Here is a 19,668-nt window from a genome sequence, read left to right on the forward strand (position 1 = left end):
TGAAAAGGGAGACATAACTACAGAATCAGAGGAAATTAAAAAAATCATCAGATCTTACTACAAAAGCCTTTATTCAACAAAACTTGAAAATCTGCAGGAAATGGACAATTTCCTAGACAGATACCAGGAACCGAAGTTGAATCAGGAACAGATAAACCATATAAACAACCCCATAACTCATAACGAAATAGAAGCAGTCATTAAAGGTCTCCCAACCAAAAAGAGCCCAGATCCAGACGGGTTCAGTGCAGAATTCTATCAAACATTCATAGAAGACCTCATACCAATACTATCCAAAATATTCCACAAAATTGAAACAGATGGAGCACTACCGAATTCCTTCTATGAAGCCACAATTACTCTTATACATAAACCACACAAAGACCCAACAAAGAAAGAGAACTTCAGACCAATTTCCCTTATGAATATCGACACAAAAATACTCAATAAAATTCTAGCAAACCGAATCCAAGAGCACATCAAAACAATCATCCACCATGATCAAGTAGGCTTCATCCCTGGCATGCAGGGATGGTTTAATATACAGAAAACTATCAACGTGATCCATTATATAAACAAACTGAAAGAACAAAACCACATGATCATTTCATTAGATGCTGAGAAAGCATTGACAAAATTCAACACCCCTTCATGATAAAAGTCCTGGAAAGAATAGGAATTCAAGGCCCATACCTAAACATAGTAAAAGCCATATACAGCAAACCAGTTGCTAACATTAAACTAAATGGAGAGAAACTTGAAGCAATCCCACTAAAATCAGGGACTAGACAAGGCTGCCCACTCTCTCCCTACTTATTCAATATAGTTCTTGAAGTTCTAGCCAGAGCAATCAGACAACAAAAGGAGGTCAAAAGAATACAGATTGGAAAAGAAGAAGTCAAAATATCACTATTTGTAGATGATATCATAGTATATTTAAGTGATCCCAAAAGTTCCAACAGAGAACTACTAAAGCTGATAAACAACTTCAGCAAAGTGGCTGGGTATAAAATTAACTCAAATAAATCAGTAGCCTTCCTCTACACAAAAGAGAAACAAGCCGAGAAAGAAATTAGGGAAACGACACCCTTCATAATAGTCCCAAATAATATAAAGTACCTTGGTGTGACTTTAACCAAGCAAGTAAAAGATCTGTACAATAAGAACTTCAAGACTCTGAAAAAAGAAATTGAAGAAGACCTCAGAACATGGAAAGATCTCCCATGCTCATAGACCGGCAAGATTAATATAGTAAAAATAGCCATTTTTACCAAAAAGCGATCTACAGATTCAATGCAATCCCCATCAAAATACCAATCCAATTCTTCAAAGAGTTAGACAGAACAATTTGCAAATTCATCTGGAATAACAAAAACCCAGGATAGCTAAAACTATCCTCAACAATAAAAGGACTTCAGGGGAATCACTATCCCTGAACTCAAGCAGTATTACAGAGCAATAGTGATAAAACTGCATGGTATTGGTACAGAGACAGACAGATAGACCAATGGAATAGAATTGAAGACCCACAAGTGAACCCACACACCTATGGTCACTTGATTTTTGACAAAGGAGCCAAAACCATCCAATGGAAAAAAGATAGCATTTTCAGCAAATGGTGCTGGTTCAACTGGTGGACAGCATGAAGAAGAATGCAGATCGATCCATGCTTATCACCCTGTACAAAGCTTAAGTCCAAGTGGATCAAGGACCTCCACATCAAACCAGATACACTCAAACTAATAGAAGAAAAACTAGGAAGCATCTGGAACACATGGGCACTGGAAAAAATTTCCTGAACAAAACACCAATGGCTTATGCTCTAAGATCAAGAATCGACAAATGGGATCTCATAAAACTGCAAAGCTTCTGTAAGGCAAAGAACACTGTGGTTAGGACAAAACAGCAACCAACAGATTGGGAAAAGATCTTTACCAATCCTACAACAGATAGAGGCCTTATATCCAAAATATACAAAGAACTCAAGAAGTTAGACCGCAGGGAGACAAATAACCCTATTAAAAAATGGGGTTCAGAGCTAAACAAAGAATTCACAGCTGAGGAATGCCGAATGGCTGAGAAACACCTAAAGAAATGTTCAACGTCTTTAGTCATAAGGAAATGCAAATCAAAACAACCCTGAGATTTCACCTCACACCAGTAAGAATGGCTAAGATCAAAAACTCAGGTGACAGCAAATGTTGGCGAGGATGCGGAGAAAGAGGAACACTCCTCCATTGTTGGTGGGGTTGCAGACTGGTACAACCATTCTGGAAATCAGTCTGGAGGTTCCTCAGAAAATTGGACATTGAACTGCCTGAGGATCCAGCTATACCTCTCTTGGGCATATACCCAAAAGATGCCCCAACATATAAAAAAGACACGTGCTCCACTATGTTCATCGCAGCCTTATTTATAATAGCCAGAAGCTGGAAAGAACCCAGATGCCCTTCAACAGAGGAATGGATACAGAAAATGTGGTACATCTACACAATGGAATATTACTCAGCTATCAAAAACAATGACGTTATGAAATTCGTAGGCAAATGGTCGGAACTGGAAAATATCATCCTGAGTGAGGTAACCCAATCACAGAAAAACACACATGGTATGCACTCATCGATAAGTGGCTATTAGCCCAAATGCTTGAATTACCCTAGATGCACAAAACACATGAAACTCAAGACGGATGATCAAAATGTGAATGCTTCACTCCTTCTTTAAAAGGGGAACAAGAATACCCTTGGCAGGGAATAGAAAGGCAAAGATTAAAACAGACACAGAAGGAACACCCATTCAGAGCCTGCCCCACATGTGGCCCATGCATATACAGCCATCCAATTAGACAAGATGGATGAAGCAAAGAAGTGCAGACCGACAGGAGCCGGATGTAGATCTCTCCTGAGAGACACAGCCAGAATACAGCAAATACATAGGCGAATGCCAGCAGCAAACCACTGAACTGAGAATAGGACCCCCGTTGAAGGAATCAGAGAAAGAACTGGATAGCTTGAAGGGGCTCAAGACCCCATATGAACAACAACGCCAACCAACCAGAGCTTCCAGGGACTAAGCCACTACCTAAAGACTATACATGGACTGACCCTGAACTCTGACCTCATAGGTAGCAATGAATATCCTAGTAAGAGCACCAGTGGAAGCGGAAGCCCTTGGTCCTAAGACTGAACCCCAGTGAACTAGACTGTTGGGGGAGGGCGGTAATGGGGGAGGGGTTGAGAGGGAACACCCATAAGGAAGGGGAGGGGAGGGGATGTTTGTCCGAAACCGGAAAGGGAATAACACTGAAATGTATATAAGAAATACTCAAGTTAATAAAAAAAAAAAAAAAAAAAAAAAAAAACATATAATCCAACAATAAAAAAAAAAAAAAAATGCTGTCTTTTAAACTTTCGGAAAATGTGTGTTCTGGTAACATTTTTTGTTTGTTTTGAAACTACCCCTAACACACTATTCTACACACAGAGAAAATACTTTGACTTGTGGCATTGCCATAGGTTACAGGCCAGCCTTCTTGAACAGGACATGAGAGGTACAACCCATTGTGAGAACACAGGGATTGTTTCTCAAGTTCTAGAACTCCCAGAGGCTCTGATTTGACACTGTTTGCTCAGTTTCTTCTCAGCTCTTGAGTGTGCCACATTAGAGATCTTTCTTTTGCTAAATCAAAATGAAGGAGTTAATCTTACTGGGTCTTTATCTGCTTGGATCTTCCAGAGGTAAGTATCTCTTTAAACAAACACCAGAAGGGGTTTCTTTTAATGTTCTTCTGCCCTCTTGAAGAAAGGCATGTCTTAGTTACCCAAACCAGCATGACTTAGAATCAAGAGTTAACTAAGCAAAAACGTTAAGAACTTCTATACCAACTGATTTCTCCTGGTTATGGATGTTCTAGTTTAATGTTTACCCTACCCAGAAATTAAAGTTTCCTACTGATGAGAAAAACTGAATCCCGTCACCAGTACCAAAAAAAGAACCTAACCTCAATTCAGGCTGGAATTACCGGGTATTAAAAGCTATCTATGCTAAGCACTGTGGCACCTGTAACTCCTACACTCAAGAAGCAGAAGTGGGAGAATGTCTGCAATTTGAAGGGATCCCGGATCTCACAGGCAGACCCTATTGCAAGGAAAGAGGACTATTTGCCTTCTCTCTTCCTATCTCTATTCTTCTTGCCTTTTACCCATAGAGGAATTGGAGAAAGGGTTGGCGGCTGACTTCTGATGACATGAATGAGGGTCCTTTGATTTCTGATTATTCCTTTGTCAGGTAGAGACATTCATTTCTTTTCATGCTTAGGTGAGAGGATCCCACATGTAATTCTTGTGTCTTTAAGTCTTAGTAGTGATCTCCAAACTTATTGAAACACTTCTGTCTTTCTTGGTCTTCTGGAGTAGTTAAATGACCTCTCCCAACATCTAAACTACCTTTAAGTGTATCGTCAAGACCTGCCAGGAAACCCAGCAGTCTTGTGTGGCTCCACAGGAAATCTGTCTTAAAGTCTTTCCTTTATCGTCACCATTCTTGTATTTCTCCTCTATCCTAGGAGCACCACCAGGTCAGCCAGATGAGCTTCTTGACTCTGTAGACCAAGCTTCTGTTCATCAACTTTCAAGTGAGTATTTCTCACTTGCAAACCCTTCAGATGCCAAAGCTTTATATGAAACTGCTTCAAGTGAGAAGACTCTGAGTGATCATAGTTCAAGTGAACACGAACCGAGCGAGCATACTGTAACTGAACATTCTGCAGGTGAGCACCCTTCAGAACAGCCTCCAGAGCATATTTCAAGTGAGCACATGTCAGGAGAGCACCTGTCAGAACACACTTCCGGGGAGCACGCTTTTACCGAGCACACTTCCGGGGAGCACGCTTTTACCGAGCACACTTCCGGGGAGCACACTCCCGGGGAGCACACTTCAAGTGAACAACTTACAACTGAACAGTCCTCAAGTGACCAGTCTTCCGATGTATCTTCAGGCGAACAAGTTTCAGGTGAAAAGCTTGAAGAGGCAGGTGAACAGGTGCCTGTCGAAGACAAAGGAAATGAGGTTATAAGTACACCACTTCCAAGCACGTCTTCAGGTAAGCCACAGTGGAAGGTTATTAGTCTTTGACTAGAGGTTGAGGCCAACCTGGGCTACATAGTTCAACAAGAGCCTAGAAGACACTGTCTCTAATAGAGGAGAAGAAGGAGTGAGAGAGAGAAGCAGGGGATGGGGGAACAAACTCAATCTTTGGGAAGTATTGTAAAAGAATCATTAATGTGTCACAAACAGTTCTGTGAAAGACTCTGTTTCAATCAAGTGGTGGTGGTACACACCTTTAATCCCAGTACTTGGGAAGCAGAGACAGTCAGATCTATGAGTTTGAGGCCAGCCTGGTCTATAGAGCCAGTTCCAGGACATCCAGCACTACACAGAGAAACATTATCATTAAAAAAAAAAAAATTTCTTCACAATATCAGAAAGCATTTTTCAGATTTCATTCGGCCCTAAATGTAGCACAACTTACAGAACCCTCTTTTAAGACAAAATGCTACTGCTCTCCAATTCCATGGTTCATAAGTAAGGATCAGCAAGATGACTCAGTGGTAACTGAGTTAAGCTTGACAACCTGAATTCAATACCCAGGGTCCACGTCATAGAACTGACTCCCTTATTGTCCTCTGACCTCTATACATGCTCCCATTCCCAGTAAATAAGAAAAATCTCAAGTTTGATGTCTCAAATTACTATCAGATACAAATATTTCATTTCACCCAACTTTGTTAGTTATCCATCATTTTTAGATGAGTAGAGTCAGGTAAAACTATTATCCCCAACGTCAGTCATATTTCTAGAGAGTAGTAAATTAAAATTAGGCCTGCCCAAAGCTATGTTTCTTGCTAGGGGATTAGCACTAGAGATAGTATAAGGATGCAGAAGCTTTTCAGAATTTTGTCACTGATCTTCAAGAAAAGTCTGAAATGCAAACTGCTTGATGGTTCGTGTCTGTTACTTCAGGGAAGCTGAAGCAGGAGGATTGGTATGACTTTGAGGTCAGACTGGGCTAAATACTCAACCCTAATCTCAAACCAAACACCCACAAATGTGCGTGCGCACGCACGCACGCACGCACGCACGCACGCCTCATGGAAGGAAAGAGAGAGACCAAAGGAAGGAGGGAAGGGAAGGGAGAAAGGTGTACTCTTTGCAGGGCTGGCAGCATTCTAGCCTTCCAGTGTTGCTTGTTTAGTTAAATCGGCCCCATGTGCTTCTTTCTTGGGTCATGAGAAAGTATGACAGGAGTTCAGTTACATAAGTTTTCTACTACAGAGTAAACCGTGACAGAAGAATATGTACTTATGCTTTCAAGAAGCCAATGAATACAGACTAGAGTAAAAGTCACTCAGATAAATTTAGTATTCATTACCAATAAGAGAGAAGGTATTCCCTGATTCAGAAAAGAAACATGACAATCCAGACCTTTTTTTTTTAAGATTTATTATATACAAATACACTGTAGCTGTCTTTAGACACACCAGAAGAGGGCATCAGATGCCCATTACAGATGGTTGTGAGCCACCATGTGGTTGCTGGGATTTGAACTCAGGATCTCTAGAAGAGCAGTCAGTGCTCTTAACCACTGAGCCATCTCTCCAGCCTGGTAGTCCAGATCTATAATCCCATCACTGGACAACAAACCATCAATAAACCAAAAGGTGAAGAGGAAGTTAAAAAAAAGGGGGGGGACTGGGGTTGTAGCTCAGTGGCAGAATACTTGCCTGGTATACCTAAAGTCCTAGAGGTTCAATCCCCAGTACTGTCAAAAGAACTAAGAAATGGTGCTCTTTTTTTCTTACAACCTCCCCTCCTCATATGTGTAACTCCACTAAGTAGTCTGTCTGGAAATGTCATCATGCTTTTTTCAAATTTTAGGTGCGATAATAAATTGCCACACATGTGCTTATATGAATGAAGATGCAAAATGTCTCCGTGGAGAAGGAATATGCACCACTCAACATTCCCAGCAGTGCATGTTAAAGAAGATCTATGAAGGTAGTAGAAACTTCCTGGGATAAACTCGCCAGAGAGCACATCAATCCTCTTGTAAATGAAAATGGGGGTAGGGGACAGTAGGAATCAATGAACTTGGGGAATCAGGAAAATTTCACTTCTTCAAGCTCTGAGCTCTCAAGTTGTTCCTTAAGTTTTACTCATACACTGACTCAGAACTGTCTAGTGTGTTCATGATTGCATTTTCCTAGGATACAGCACAGTGGTAGGCATCTAGTAGACACTGAATAAACCAATCAGTAACTGTCTACAAACTGTGTGCACAGGGCAGCAAACCCGAGTGCATAGTCTCAGATCTCTCAACCCTGTGCTTAGTATTCCATCTCCAAAACAAGGACTCTGGCTACTTCCATTCCATGAACCGTACTGCCAGGCTCTGCTTTGTCCAACCCCTAGACAGAAATATTTTCCCTATATTTCTATAACTGTACATTTAACCACTTCTGAACAAACATAAACAATACCTACCACACGCCTTACAGACAGAGGCATCAAAAACACAGTGTACAGGAAGACTGCAGAACATAAGAAATATTACAGAGAAAACTGGTGAGGTGATACGTCTCTCCTCAGTACTTGGGAGGCTGGAGTAGGAGAATTAACCTGGGCTATATAGCAAGACCATGTCTAAAGAGAAGAAAACAGAGGCAAAGCACATCAATGCTGAAATTCCCAGGGAAAGGAAAACAGGTAAGTCTGGAGAGGAAAGGGTATACAGAAAGAGCATGTAAAATCCAGTAATACTGAGTTGGGGCTCTACATTAGAATCACCTGAGCAGCTTTTAAAACTACTGACGCTCAGGAATGGCCAGGACGGCTTGGGGAGCAAAGGTACCTATCGTGATTCTATCTTCCTTTTAAATTTTTTTTGTTTTTTAATTTCAAGTTTTCCTTTCCTAGCCCCAGCTCCTGGAATGACTCTGAGACTATATATTAAGTGCCTAGGCCATAAACTTTGGCTCATTCCCTGACTAGCTCTTGACTTATTTAACCATTTAATCTATTCTATGTCTACCACTTGGTTAGTTATCTCTCTTCCAGTCCCGGCCTTTTTTACCTCAGTGTCTACCCAAGTCCCTCGACCTCCTGGATTACCTGTCTTCTAGGTTCATCTCCCATCTTGTCTCTGTCTCATCTCCCATGGCACTCTACTCTTATCCTACTGACCTGAGTTAGTGTGCAGCAACCCACACAGCAAGAGAGGACCAACCCTTACAAGTTGTCTTCTAACCTTCATATGTACATGGCCACGCACAGAATGTGAAAAAAAAAAATACCAAAAACATAAAAATCCTAATGCTAAGTTTGCGCCAGTGAAATTCCAGAAATAAAGAGAACTTCTGATTTAGTCATACAAAGACGTCCCCAAAACAAACACAAAGTCAAAGTCAGAAATAAGAAAATGTAGACAGGAATCACAGTGAAATTCTTTTGGGTTTGGCAAGTCAAGGAATGAAGAAAATAAATGTTGACTGGCCAAAGCAGGGTCACCCAAAAAAAGTTAGGAAAGCAAGAAAGCACAGGGAGGATGGTAAAGCTCCATTTAGGATAGAAAAAAAATTAGTTGTTAGCATATCTGCATGAAGGTGATCACTGAAGTGGAAAGGGAATTTGACTTAGGTCAGTAGAAATAACTGGACTCAGAAATAGAAGACAGAAGAATCAGGGAAATCTTGAAAGAAAAGTATCAAGAAAGAGTAGACTGTCTCAAGTTCATGCAGAAGGAAAAAAAAAACATGGAAAGGGGCTATGGAATTTGATTAATAATATTTTTCTAGTGCATCTTTGAGAGAGAAAAAAGAGTTTCAATCCTGAATACCTGAGGCTAAGCTGTGAATGAGACGGATGTTAAGGAGGCTAGCCAGCTCGCTAGAGATTTGTAGGGGAGGGTAAAGGCAGGAGAGTAGCATGGTCAAGTGAAAATGTTGAACTTGGTGAGATTTCACCATTACAAGAAGAAAATGAAGCCATACATAAACAAGAGGGGTGGGTAGAGAAATCAGAAGAAGGCGATAAAAAAATAGACAGAGAGAAGCCCTAGTCATCCCTGCATGGGAACACAGGGGGCCATGGATAAAGGATAAGTTGGAAGCTTTCTGCTACTGCTAGTCTATTTCTTTCAGGTGGAAAGCTCCAGTTCATGGTTCAAGGGTGTGAGAACATGTGCCCATCTATGAACCTCTTCTCTCATGGAACAAGAATGCAAATTATGTGCTGTCATCATGAAGCTCTCTGCAACAAGGCCTAGAAGCCTGTGCCCTACTTCCTGCTCTGGCTCAGGCAGATTCACCACTCTACTTGGCTCAATTTATATTCAACTTCAACAACTAATCACCAGATAAGAAGCTCAACCCTAATCTTTATTAATACCCCACTGCCCATGTCCTCTGCCTTACTTTGCTCCCAACCTTCCCCAGATGTTCTTTTTTGCAATAAATTGCTATTAAAGAACAGGCTTCGGTCAGATTGTTTTTCATTAGTCTAGTTGCAAAGCTATTGTTTCTGTTCATGACCAAAGTGAATGCTGGGCACAATCATCTGTGGAAGTTGAAGGGGTCTCTTAGAGTGGCTACAACAGAGAATACAAATTAATCTTTCAGTGACACTAACAATATTGCAGGGTTGTCTCCCACAATCTTCTACTTATAGTACACAAGACTTAGCACTTTGTTTTTGAGCTCAGTCTTCTAGTCTACTTTCAACATAATGAGAACAAAAAGCTGTAAAAAAAAATTTTTTTTTTTAATTTCAAGTTTTCCTTTCCTAGCCCCAGCTCCTGGAATGACTCTGAGACTATATATTAAGTGCCTAGGCCACAAACTTTGGCTCATTCCCTGACTAGCTCTTGACTTATTTAACCATTTAATCTATTCTATGTCTACCACTTGGTTAGTTATCTCTCCTCCAGTCCCGGCCTTTTTTACCTCAGTGTCTACCCAAGTCCCTCGACCTCCTGGATTATCTGTCTTCTAGGTTCATCTCCCATCTTGTCTCTGTCTCATCTCCCATGGCACTCTACTCTTATCTGTTACCATTTCCCAAAATCCTCTCTCTTCCTGCCAATGTCCACCTACTTCCTGCCTCAGCTCATTGGCCATCAGCTTCTTTATTGACGGGTGGTGCTTATAAGAGATTCTCTCTACATCTACCCCTTTTAGTCCTATAGAAGGCTCTTTCTTTTACATCAATAAATTATATTCAGTATTAACAATTATAAAAACCATCAGGTAAAAATTCCTTTTACAATGTCTAGTCCATCGGTATTTGGCAACCTTGGAGAAAGTGCTCTATTATCTATCCTGTCTTAGTGAGTTAGAGTTCTATACTTAAATCACTTTTTAGCATAACTTGTATAGACCTTATATATAACACATCTCTAAATCCTGAACAAGTTAATTGTGAGACTTCAAACCCCATCATAGACCTGAGAAGGAATAAATATTACTTGAGTACAGACCAAACAGCTTCTGGAACTATTGAAATGACAGAGGTTGCTGGCTGCCTGGACAGAAGGCCACAGATTATCTCTACACTGTTGGAGCATTCATCTTCAGCCTTCTGGCCCAATATATAACAAATGTTTGTGAAGGACGTGCCTACCTTGCCGTTGCAAAGCGCAGTAATTGACTTTCCTGCATCTCATTTGTCCATCTTCGGTAGTATTCTGTCTGTAATTGAAGCAAGGCATTTTCTTGCCAAGTGGCTAGTTTATCACACCTGAAGTAAACTCCATAAGAAGGTTCTTTGACGCCCTTCATCTTTATTGAAGTAGAATGGGGGTGCTGTCAGGAGCGGATCTGTCTCCTTGTCAAAAAAGATCATTCAATAACAAAACAAATTTAAATGTCATTCTGTAGATAACTGAAGTTTTAAGATGACCTATAGTATATTTACATTGTTTAATTTACTATCTATTCAATTTTTTTTAATTATGTAATAAACTAGGATCTAACATGACCATGAGTTTATTTGACTACTTACTTGCATTTCTTATTTATCCTAAACTGTTTGTAATAGCAGATTTTAAATGGATAGAACTTGACATTCCATTTTTTAAGAATTACATAGATTATACCTTACTTGATAAGTATATTGTAACCAACTATAACCTCAATTTTTTATCAATATACCAAGATTTATACCAATGTATAAGAGTAGGTTTAATAAACTACCCTATTATATCTATATTATTCTTTTCCCCCTCTTTTCCTTTTATCTCCACTCCCCATTTTCTCCCTCATATTAGATAGGAGAAAGGGATAAAGGGAAGAGAGAAATCCCTGAGTCTAACCTTTCTATTTTGTTTCCTCCCTGATCCAAGACCAATTTGTTATCACCCCCTTAAATGACAACATTCATCACCCATCGAACTACCAAACCCCCACCTCTTGGTAATAGGGCATAGTTCTCTTAAAAGTGTTTCCTATTGATGTGGGGTGTTTTTCTTTTGGAGGTCCCAAGAAATTTGGGATATTGGTCAGACTTAAGAAAGCTAGCTATAGGGCTAGAAAGATGGCTCCAGAGGTCCTGAGTACAATTCTCAGCAACCACATGGTAGCTCACGACCATCTGTAATGGGCATCTGATGCCCTCTTCTGGTGTGTCTGAAGACAGTCGACAGTGTACCCACATACCTCAAAGAAAGAAATCTTAAGAAAGCTAGCTATCTTGTTGTTGTGCAGTCTCTGCATGCTGAGAAAGTTCAGGCTTAAAGTCCTGACTGGATCAGTTTATAAGGCTGGACAAACTGAGGTCATCTGAGGTCAGCAGCTTTCTTTAAAGTTATCCTGGAAACAAGGTCTGATGAAACAGTTATCAAGGATATGGAGGGGATGATGGAACAATACATGTCTTAGTATCACAGCATCCCGGAGGGGGAGTCTTGTCAGAGCTGGGTTTTGGTTGATTTTTTTGTTTCTGAGAACATTTAAGTTTTCAGAGGTAACACACATTTCTGCATTAACACATATATAGAACATGCAGTGTGCACAATTAAGCTAACGATGACTCTTTGCTCTCTGAGCAGGCATCTTTCTTTTGAAAGTTAGTTTGGACTCCATAACCAAACTTAATTTAAATGTCTGTCTATGCCAGTTGAAAGGATGGCATGAAAAACCTTGAGACATATTGGCTATGGTTAGCTTAAGATCTGGACTGGTGACAGCCTCAAAGCTCTTCAATGTAGGGGATCAGTGTATACTTCTAAAGTCTACCAATTGGTTAATTACCTCTCTTCAGTCCTGGCCCACTTCTTCATCTCCTCAGTGAGTTCCTCTACCTACTGGTTTATGTCAGTTTCCTCAGCTCTCCAAGTTCCTCTACTGACTGGTTTACCTGCCTCCCCACGTGTCCCTCATCTCATCCCCCATGGCTCTCTTCTTTTTCCCAGAATCCTTTTTCTTTTTGCCAATGTCCCGCCTATGTCTGCCTCAGCTCATTGGCCACCAGTTTTTTATTGACAGGTGATGCTTATAAGAGAGTCTCTCTACAATATACTCTTTTCCATTTAAGCGATCCATAATACTGAAATCATTTTCAGAGGATCATCTACTCCGCCATAGAGGATCAGGTGCAACACGGAACAGTCCTTCCACTCAGGGTGCTTTCACATATACAGTTGTTCCTTACCTCAGGAAAGCCAGAAGGGTAGTTAACAAAAGGTGGCACCACCCTTACTATACAAATAAGGAAATAAAACTTTATTTATTTATTTATTTATTTATTTTCCATGTTATTACAAATTGACTAAGGTTACAAAGCTAGTGAAGCTAGATTCCAAAATCAAATATGCATGACTTTAAAGTAAGTCTTCATCCCAACATCCTGGTTTTTTTTTTTTAAAGACCAAAAATCACTTCTCTCTTCCTACTCCCTTCTATCTCCTTTCAATCATCACTTCCACATCTTTGAAGGCTCAAAATCAGCTTCTGGTCTGAATGCAAGTTCCAAAGCAACAGGTTTTAACCTCAATAAAACAATTACCACTTTTTAAATCTTTGGTATCATGACTAATATTTTTCTGGATATCTTAACTCTGTTGTTCAGGCTAACCTAAAACTCACTATGTAGCTTCAGGCTGGTCTCAAATTTGCAGCAATTCTCCTAGCTCAGTCTCCCATGTGCTGGGATCACATCTATGAGCTACCATGCATAGCTTGGTATGCTTAAGAACTCCAGTACATCATAAAACAGTGTCAGTCATAGAACATGTAAACACACACATACAGGCGCATGCACACACACACAGAGAGAGACACATACACAAACACACATGCATGCACGCATGCACATAAATGCACACGCAAATGGCCCTTCCAAAAGCCATCTGATAACAGTTTCACTGACAACAAATTTAAGCTGAAAAAAAAAAATAAAATTCATCTTCAAATTTCTGAATGAAACTTTTGAATATATAATTCTATCTTTAGATCCAATGGAATTAAAAATCATGGCCAAAAACTAAAATGTCAATTTCTCAACTTGGCATGTGGTTTACAGAGGAGCAAGTTTAACACTGGTTAACAGTGTTGATATAACTGGTTTCTTTGAAGAGAGGATAAAGATCTACTAGCTGTAGGCACTGGAAAATAAAAACGCAAATGTATTATTAAAAGCTAAAAGTTCTCGTTTTCACCTATGGAAAACTAACCCACCACAGTTATATACATTATGTACTCAATCATAAAAAACAGAAATTAAAAAGCTTCAAAATTCTCAAGTCAGGAGGAAAAAAAAAAAAAAACCAGCACAAAGTGAGATAAGTGGGCTCCTGCCTGGTTAACATTTAACCCATGGATTACAGGATGGCGAAATTCCACAATGTCACTGGTCAGATGCTTTAGGGTATTGACTAGCGCTGATCAAGTAGCTGTAAAACAGGGGCAAACTCCTGGGGCAGAAAAGAACCACAGGAGATAAACTCAAGTGAGGTTCTACTCTGACCAACTCTTGGCTGATCAGAATTTCAAGACGCCCGATAGCTATAGTATCTGAAAGCTGAAAGAATAGAACTGAGGGGTCTGCTGTGTAGTGCAAGCCCTCCATTTCCCACTGAAGCAAAACCCAGCACTCTTCACAGGGATGCACGGGGCCCAGAATCTACAATTCACCATCTACGACACAGAACTTTTTAGATGTAGGAAAGTCAAGGAACTATATACCGGTAGCCACGGGAGAAAAGACAGACATCAATAGACAAGTTCATAAATGGAAAGGGAAAAAAAAATTTAGATTAAAACAAAACAAAATGCTGAGTACAATAAATGGAAACAGTTATCATGGGATGATTTTAACAGAGTGCTAGAGGCCATATAAGACGTCACTTAACGTGAAGATAAATATAAGTATCCACTTGGAAGAAAGGAACAAAGCCTCAACAATTAATACATTGTTACCAAACATTTAGCACTTAATAACAGCTAGAATTTGTCCACATTGGATGAAGAATAAACTTACAGGTCTATAGCCAGATAATAAAAGCTGAAGACAGACAATAGTCAAACTACTTAGAAAGAGAATAAAATATAAATGTTGGCATCAATGGCTTTTGCTCCACCCATACTTAGGAATATTTGCAACCTCCTAACTCTTCCAGGGACTGCTGACAGACAACTCTATCTCTCCTAACAAGAGCTCACTCGGCGGAAAACAAACCTGCTGGAACCTCAAATTGGGAAAAACCATGAGAAGCAATGAACAAAACGACAAAAGGAACTAACAGACAGGGGACTACCTGGACATGAAGTTATGACTATAGGAATACAACAAAATATGTAAACTCCAGCTTGGCATGATAGAAAGAAATACTTGTAATCCTAATACTTGGGAGATGGAATTAAGCCCATCAAGAATTCTAGGTCAACCTAGGCTACAAGTGCAGATATCTTTGGAGCCTATGAAGTGTTTGCCCCTCAAGCATGAGGACCCATGGAAAGAATGCCAGGTCCATGTGTGCTTGTAACCCTCTCACATGAACACATAAAAGCATACATACACATTGGAACAGATAAGCAAAGCAAGCAGCTATACACACAGAGGACCTGAAGGCAAGACAAATAATGAAAGACCAGAGAAGACACTAACCCTTCATACCAGCTTGATCCCAAGGCTCAAAACATGCCTTGCTGTTATGATGTGCACAAAGCAAGTTTAATAGTAGTGTTTGTTTTTCCAGGGGAAAAAAATTTTAAGGACTTTATATTTATAGTAGGGCCCATGGAAAGAATGCCCAGTGTGGGTGCTGGGAAAATGCCCAATGTAGGTGCTGGGAACTGGATCTGCATGCTCTGTGAGAGCAGCAAGAGCTCTGAACCACTGAGCCCTATCTCCAGGCCCCAAGTGCCAAACTTTCAACAAAACGATTGTAAGACATGCAAAGAAAGAAGAAAACTGTACTGAACGATTCCTAAAGAAACACTTTAAATCTAGGATCTCACGGGTGTTCAAAGAACACCAAAGACCGGATAGTAATCAGGAAAACAATATGTAAACGAACAGTACCTGTGCTAGAGAACTAAAGAGCAGATTTAAACTAAGAATCAGCCATTTCTTTCTTTGGTTCTGGGGGTTCAGTCTAAGGCCTCAGTCATGCAGCAAGTCAGATGTTCTAGCATTCCTAACATGCTGAAGACAGGGCACTTACAATTGAATTTAAGGAATAAGAAGGGAGGGGAGCCTGACATAAACAATTTAATTGGATTTAAATAACACTATCACACAGTCAGTATTATGGGACCCCACAAGTGACTAAAGGGATAGGAAGAGACTAGTTAAATGAGATTCTTCTAAATAAGAAGACAGACATGGATCTGCAAACACAAACACAGGGAACACAATGAACTCTCAGGATGGTTAAGACTGAGACCCATGTACTGTCACAAAAACTAAAGGTGAAAAAGGAATCTTGAAAGAATCAAAGCGATTTGCTGAAGAGACGAGATCCTAAATATGATTATCAGTTAGGGGCACTGGTACACACTGGTAACCCTGGCATTGGGAAGATGAGGCAGAAGAGTTGTGGGTTTAATGTGGGCCTGGACTATCCATGAGGACCAGGTCACCCTGGGCTTTTAGTGCCACTGTATCAAAAACAAGTATTTCTTAAAAAGATTATCAGTTAATTTCTCAGCAGAACCTTTGTAAGCTAAAAGGCAGTGAGGTGATACGAAGGCAAAATTAAGATTCACAGACAATGGGCTAAAGGAGCTGATTATAACTCCTCCTGCTTTGTGAGAAAGGCTGAAGACGGCTGAGGTGGAAACTTGTAGTTCCTCTGGAAAGTCAGTTATGTCACATGATGTTTTCCTGGGGTACACAAGAGGAAGAATATCTTGCTAAAGCAGACTCAGGAAAGAATGCTTTCCTGAAGCAGACACAGGTGAAAGGACGTTTTGCTATACCAAACACATGGAAGGATGTGTGATGAAGGAGAATAAATATGACCCCCTTCTTGCTGCTTCTGCAGCCAGGTGGCAAGCCTGGCCGTATCTTCAAGATTGAAGTACAGCTGCTGGTTCCTGTGTGGTATCTGCCGGCCAAGAGGACTGAACTGGAGCTATTTGGTGTTTGCTATGGGACTGAACTACTGACAAAGAAGATCAAGCTCACCCCCAAAGAACTATTGCTAAACAGGCCCACTTCCCCCACATCTGGTAACTTTTCTCTTCCACTACCTCTGGCAGGGGGTGAGCAAGAGGAGAGGTGAACTCTTATTATAATGGCTATGAAAAATTTATGCCTACAGATTGCTCTTCAATTTGAGATGACAGGATGCTAGAGAGCAGTAAAACACACACACACACACACACACACACACACACACACACACACACACGATATAAATACCTCTGAAATCCTAGCTTAAGGACCTGGATCAATAATAAAGTGCTTGTATGACTTGAATGTGGCCCTAGGTTGGATCGCCAGCAACAAAAGCAGCAACAAATGTAACAAATGTGTAAAAGCCATGTATGTGGAAGATGTAGATGATCTGCCATGCCAAGTAAAAGCAGGCATGGTACCATCTGTCTGTAATCCCAGCACTTAGGAGGGAGAGGCAGGAAGATGAAGAATTTAAAACTGTTCATTTATGGACAGCAAGTTAAAGGCCAGCCTAGACTTCATGAAACCCTGCTTTAAAAAAAAAAATGAAAAAAAGAAAAAGAAAAATATAAGGCATAACCAGATGCCCTTCAACAGAGGAATGGATACAGAAAATGTGGTACATCTACACAATGGAATATTACTCAGCTATCAAAAACAATGACTTTATGAAATTCGTAGGCAAATGGTCGGAACTGGAAAATATCATCCTGAGTGAGGTAACCCAATCACAGAAAAACACACATGGTATGCACTCATCGATAAGTGGCTATTAGCCCAAATGCTTGAATTACCCTAGATGCCTAGAGCAAATGAAACTCAAGACGGATGATCAAAATGTGAATGCTTCACTCCTACTTTAAAAGGGGAACAAGAATACCCTTGGCAGGGAATAGAGAGGCAAAGATTAAAACAGACACAGAAGGAACACCCATTCAGAGCCTGCCCCACATGTGGCCCATGCATATACAGCCATCCAATTAGACAAGATGGATGAAGCAAAGAAGTGCAGGCCGACAGGAGCCAGATGTAGATCTCTCCTGAGAGACACAGCCAGAATACAGCAAATACAGAGGCAAATGCCAGCAGCAAACCACTGAACTGAGAACAGGACCCCTGTTGAAGGAATCAGAGAAAGGACTGAAAGAGTTTGAAGGGGCTTGAGACCCCATATGAACAACAATGCCAACCAACCAGAGCTTCCAGGGACTAAGCCACTACCCAAAGACTATACATGGACTGACCCTGGGCTCCAACCTCATAGGTAGCAATGAATAGCCTAGTAAGAGCACCAGTGGAAGGGGAAACCTTTGGTCCTGCCAAGGCTGGACCCCCAGTGAACGGGATTGTTGGGGGGAGGGCAGTAATGGGGGGAGGATGGGGAGGGGAACACCCACATAGAACAGGAGGGGGAGGGACTAGGGGTATGTTGGCCTGGAAACCGGGAAGGGAATACAAATTGAAATATAAATAAGAAATACCCAATTTAATAAAGATGGGGAAAAAAAGAAAAGAAAAAAAAATAAGGCATAGATTTACTGTAGTGTGTGTACAACATTTAAAGATGCAGTTTTTGATGTTAATAAAATTACATAGGAAGGACAACACAGCTGTAAATTTAGTTGTCCTGTCAAAGTCAAGTTGGGCTAGGCACGCTATGTAATCCCAGTATTTGGGAGATGCAGGCAAGGAGGAAAAGAAACAGCCTGAGCTAGATAATGATCGACACAGTGAAATCCTGTTTCAAAACAGTTACAAATTTTAAATAAATTGTTCTATTTTATAAGCTTAAAAAACACACACACACCTTTCCAGGAGAAGTTTTGTCAGATAACAGACAGTGTCTTCTATATATGACAGGGAGCTACATCTATGAAATCTTAACCATGCAGTGACTTAAACAATGACAACATCAGTTGATATTCCAATGTGGATAGGGAAATTTCTCAAGGTCCCACTCCTAGATAAAATGCTACAGGAATAACTGGCTACTAAGAGAGGGAGAATCAGTCTTCTCTACAAATATCCTCCAAGTTGTCCAATTTGAAGTAGTCGCCCTAAATGCATGCATGAATTCATGCGCACGCACGCGCGCGCGCGCGCGCGCACACACACACACACACACACACACACAATGTTATCTTAGAAAGTTGTATTAAAATTCACATGTGTTGGGGCTGGAGAGATGGCTCAGTGGTTAAGAAGACTGATTGCTCTTCCAGAGGTCCTGAATTCAATTCCCAGCAACCACATGGTGGCTCACAATCATCTGTAATGGGATCTGATGCCCTCTTCTGGTGTGTATGAAACAGCGACAGTGTAGTGTAAATAAATCTTTAACACACACACACACACACACACACACACACAATTATCACAGGACATAGCAATTCTACCTCAGGGTATATACACAAAAAATTAAAAACAGAGATTTAAGCAGGTATTTCATTTACATAGACAAAAGGTAGCAACAATCCAAACATACATGATCATATGAAAGAGCACACACACACACACACACAACGGAGTATTAGTGACCACAAGGAATGAAACCTGACATGTTTTAACATAGATAAATCCTGAAAACAGTTGTATTAAGTAAGCCAAACACTTAGGAGGCATAGACAATTCTAGTTATATAAGTACAGGAATATTCAAATTCATGGAGACCAAAAGCAATACAGTGAGCAGATGCCCAGTGATGGCGGAGAGTGATCATGACTTGCTAGTCACAGGCTTGGAGACAGTATTGCAGAGCATCAGATGAAGAAGACAATGAAATGAAACTGTACAGCAGAGGAGACTTGGGATTCTACGTGTGATCAAAGGTCATAAACACTGGGCCTGGGGCAGGGGTCTCACTCACACTTTACAGGGACTGTCCTGACAGCTCTTCTGGGAAAGAAACTACCAAGGAATAAGTAAACGTTTTTAACAAGATGGCTGACTTTAACCACAGTGGGACTACAAGTGGGAAACAGGAGACTGAATAGG

General features: G+C 40.5%; 1 protein-coding gene across 1 annotated transcript; it reads left to right on the forward strand.

The window, feature by feature from the left end:
• The first annotated feature begins 3,688 nt into the window (after positions 1–3,688).
• LOC116908093 (acrosomal protein SP-10-like) lies at positions 3,689–9,322 on the forward strand. The gene is made up of 4 exons (XM_032911375.1): positions 3,689–3,737; positions 4,565–5,101; positions 6,937–7,056; positions 9,198–9,322. Exons 1-4 carry the CDS (start codon positions 3,689–3,691, stop codon positions 9,320–9,322), a joined length of 831 nt encoding a protein of 276 aa, XP_032767266.1.
• Positions 9,323–19,668: the final 10,346 nt, after the last annotated feature.

The sequence above is a fragment of the Rattus rattus genome, chromosome 8, assembly GCF_011064425.1.
Source record: "Rattus rattus isolate New Zealand chromosome 8, Rrattus_CSIRO_v1, whole genome shotgun sequence".
NCBI lineage: Eukaryota > Metazoa > Chordata > Mammalia > Rodentia > Muridae > Rattus > Rattus rattus.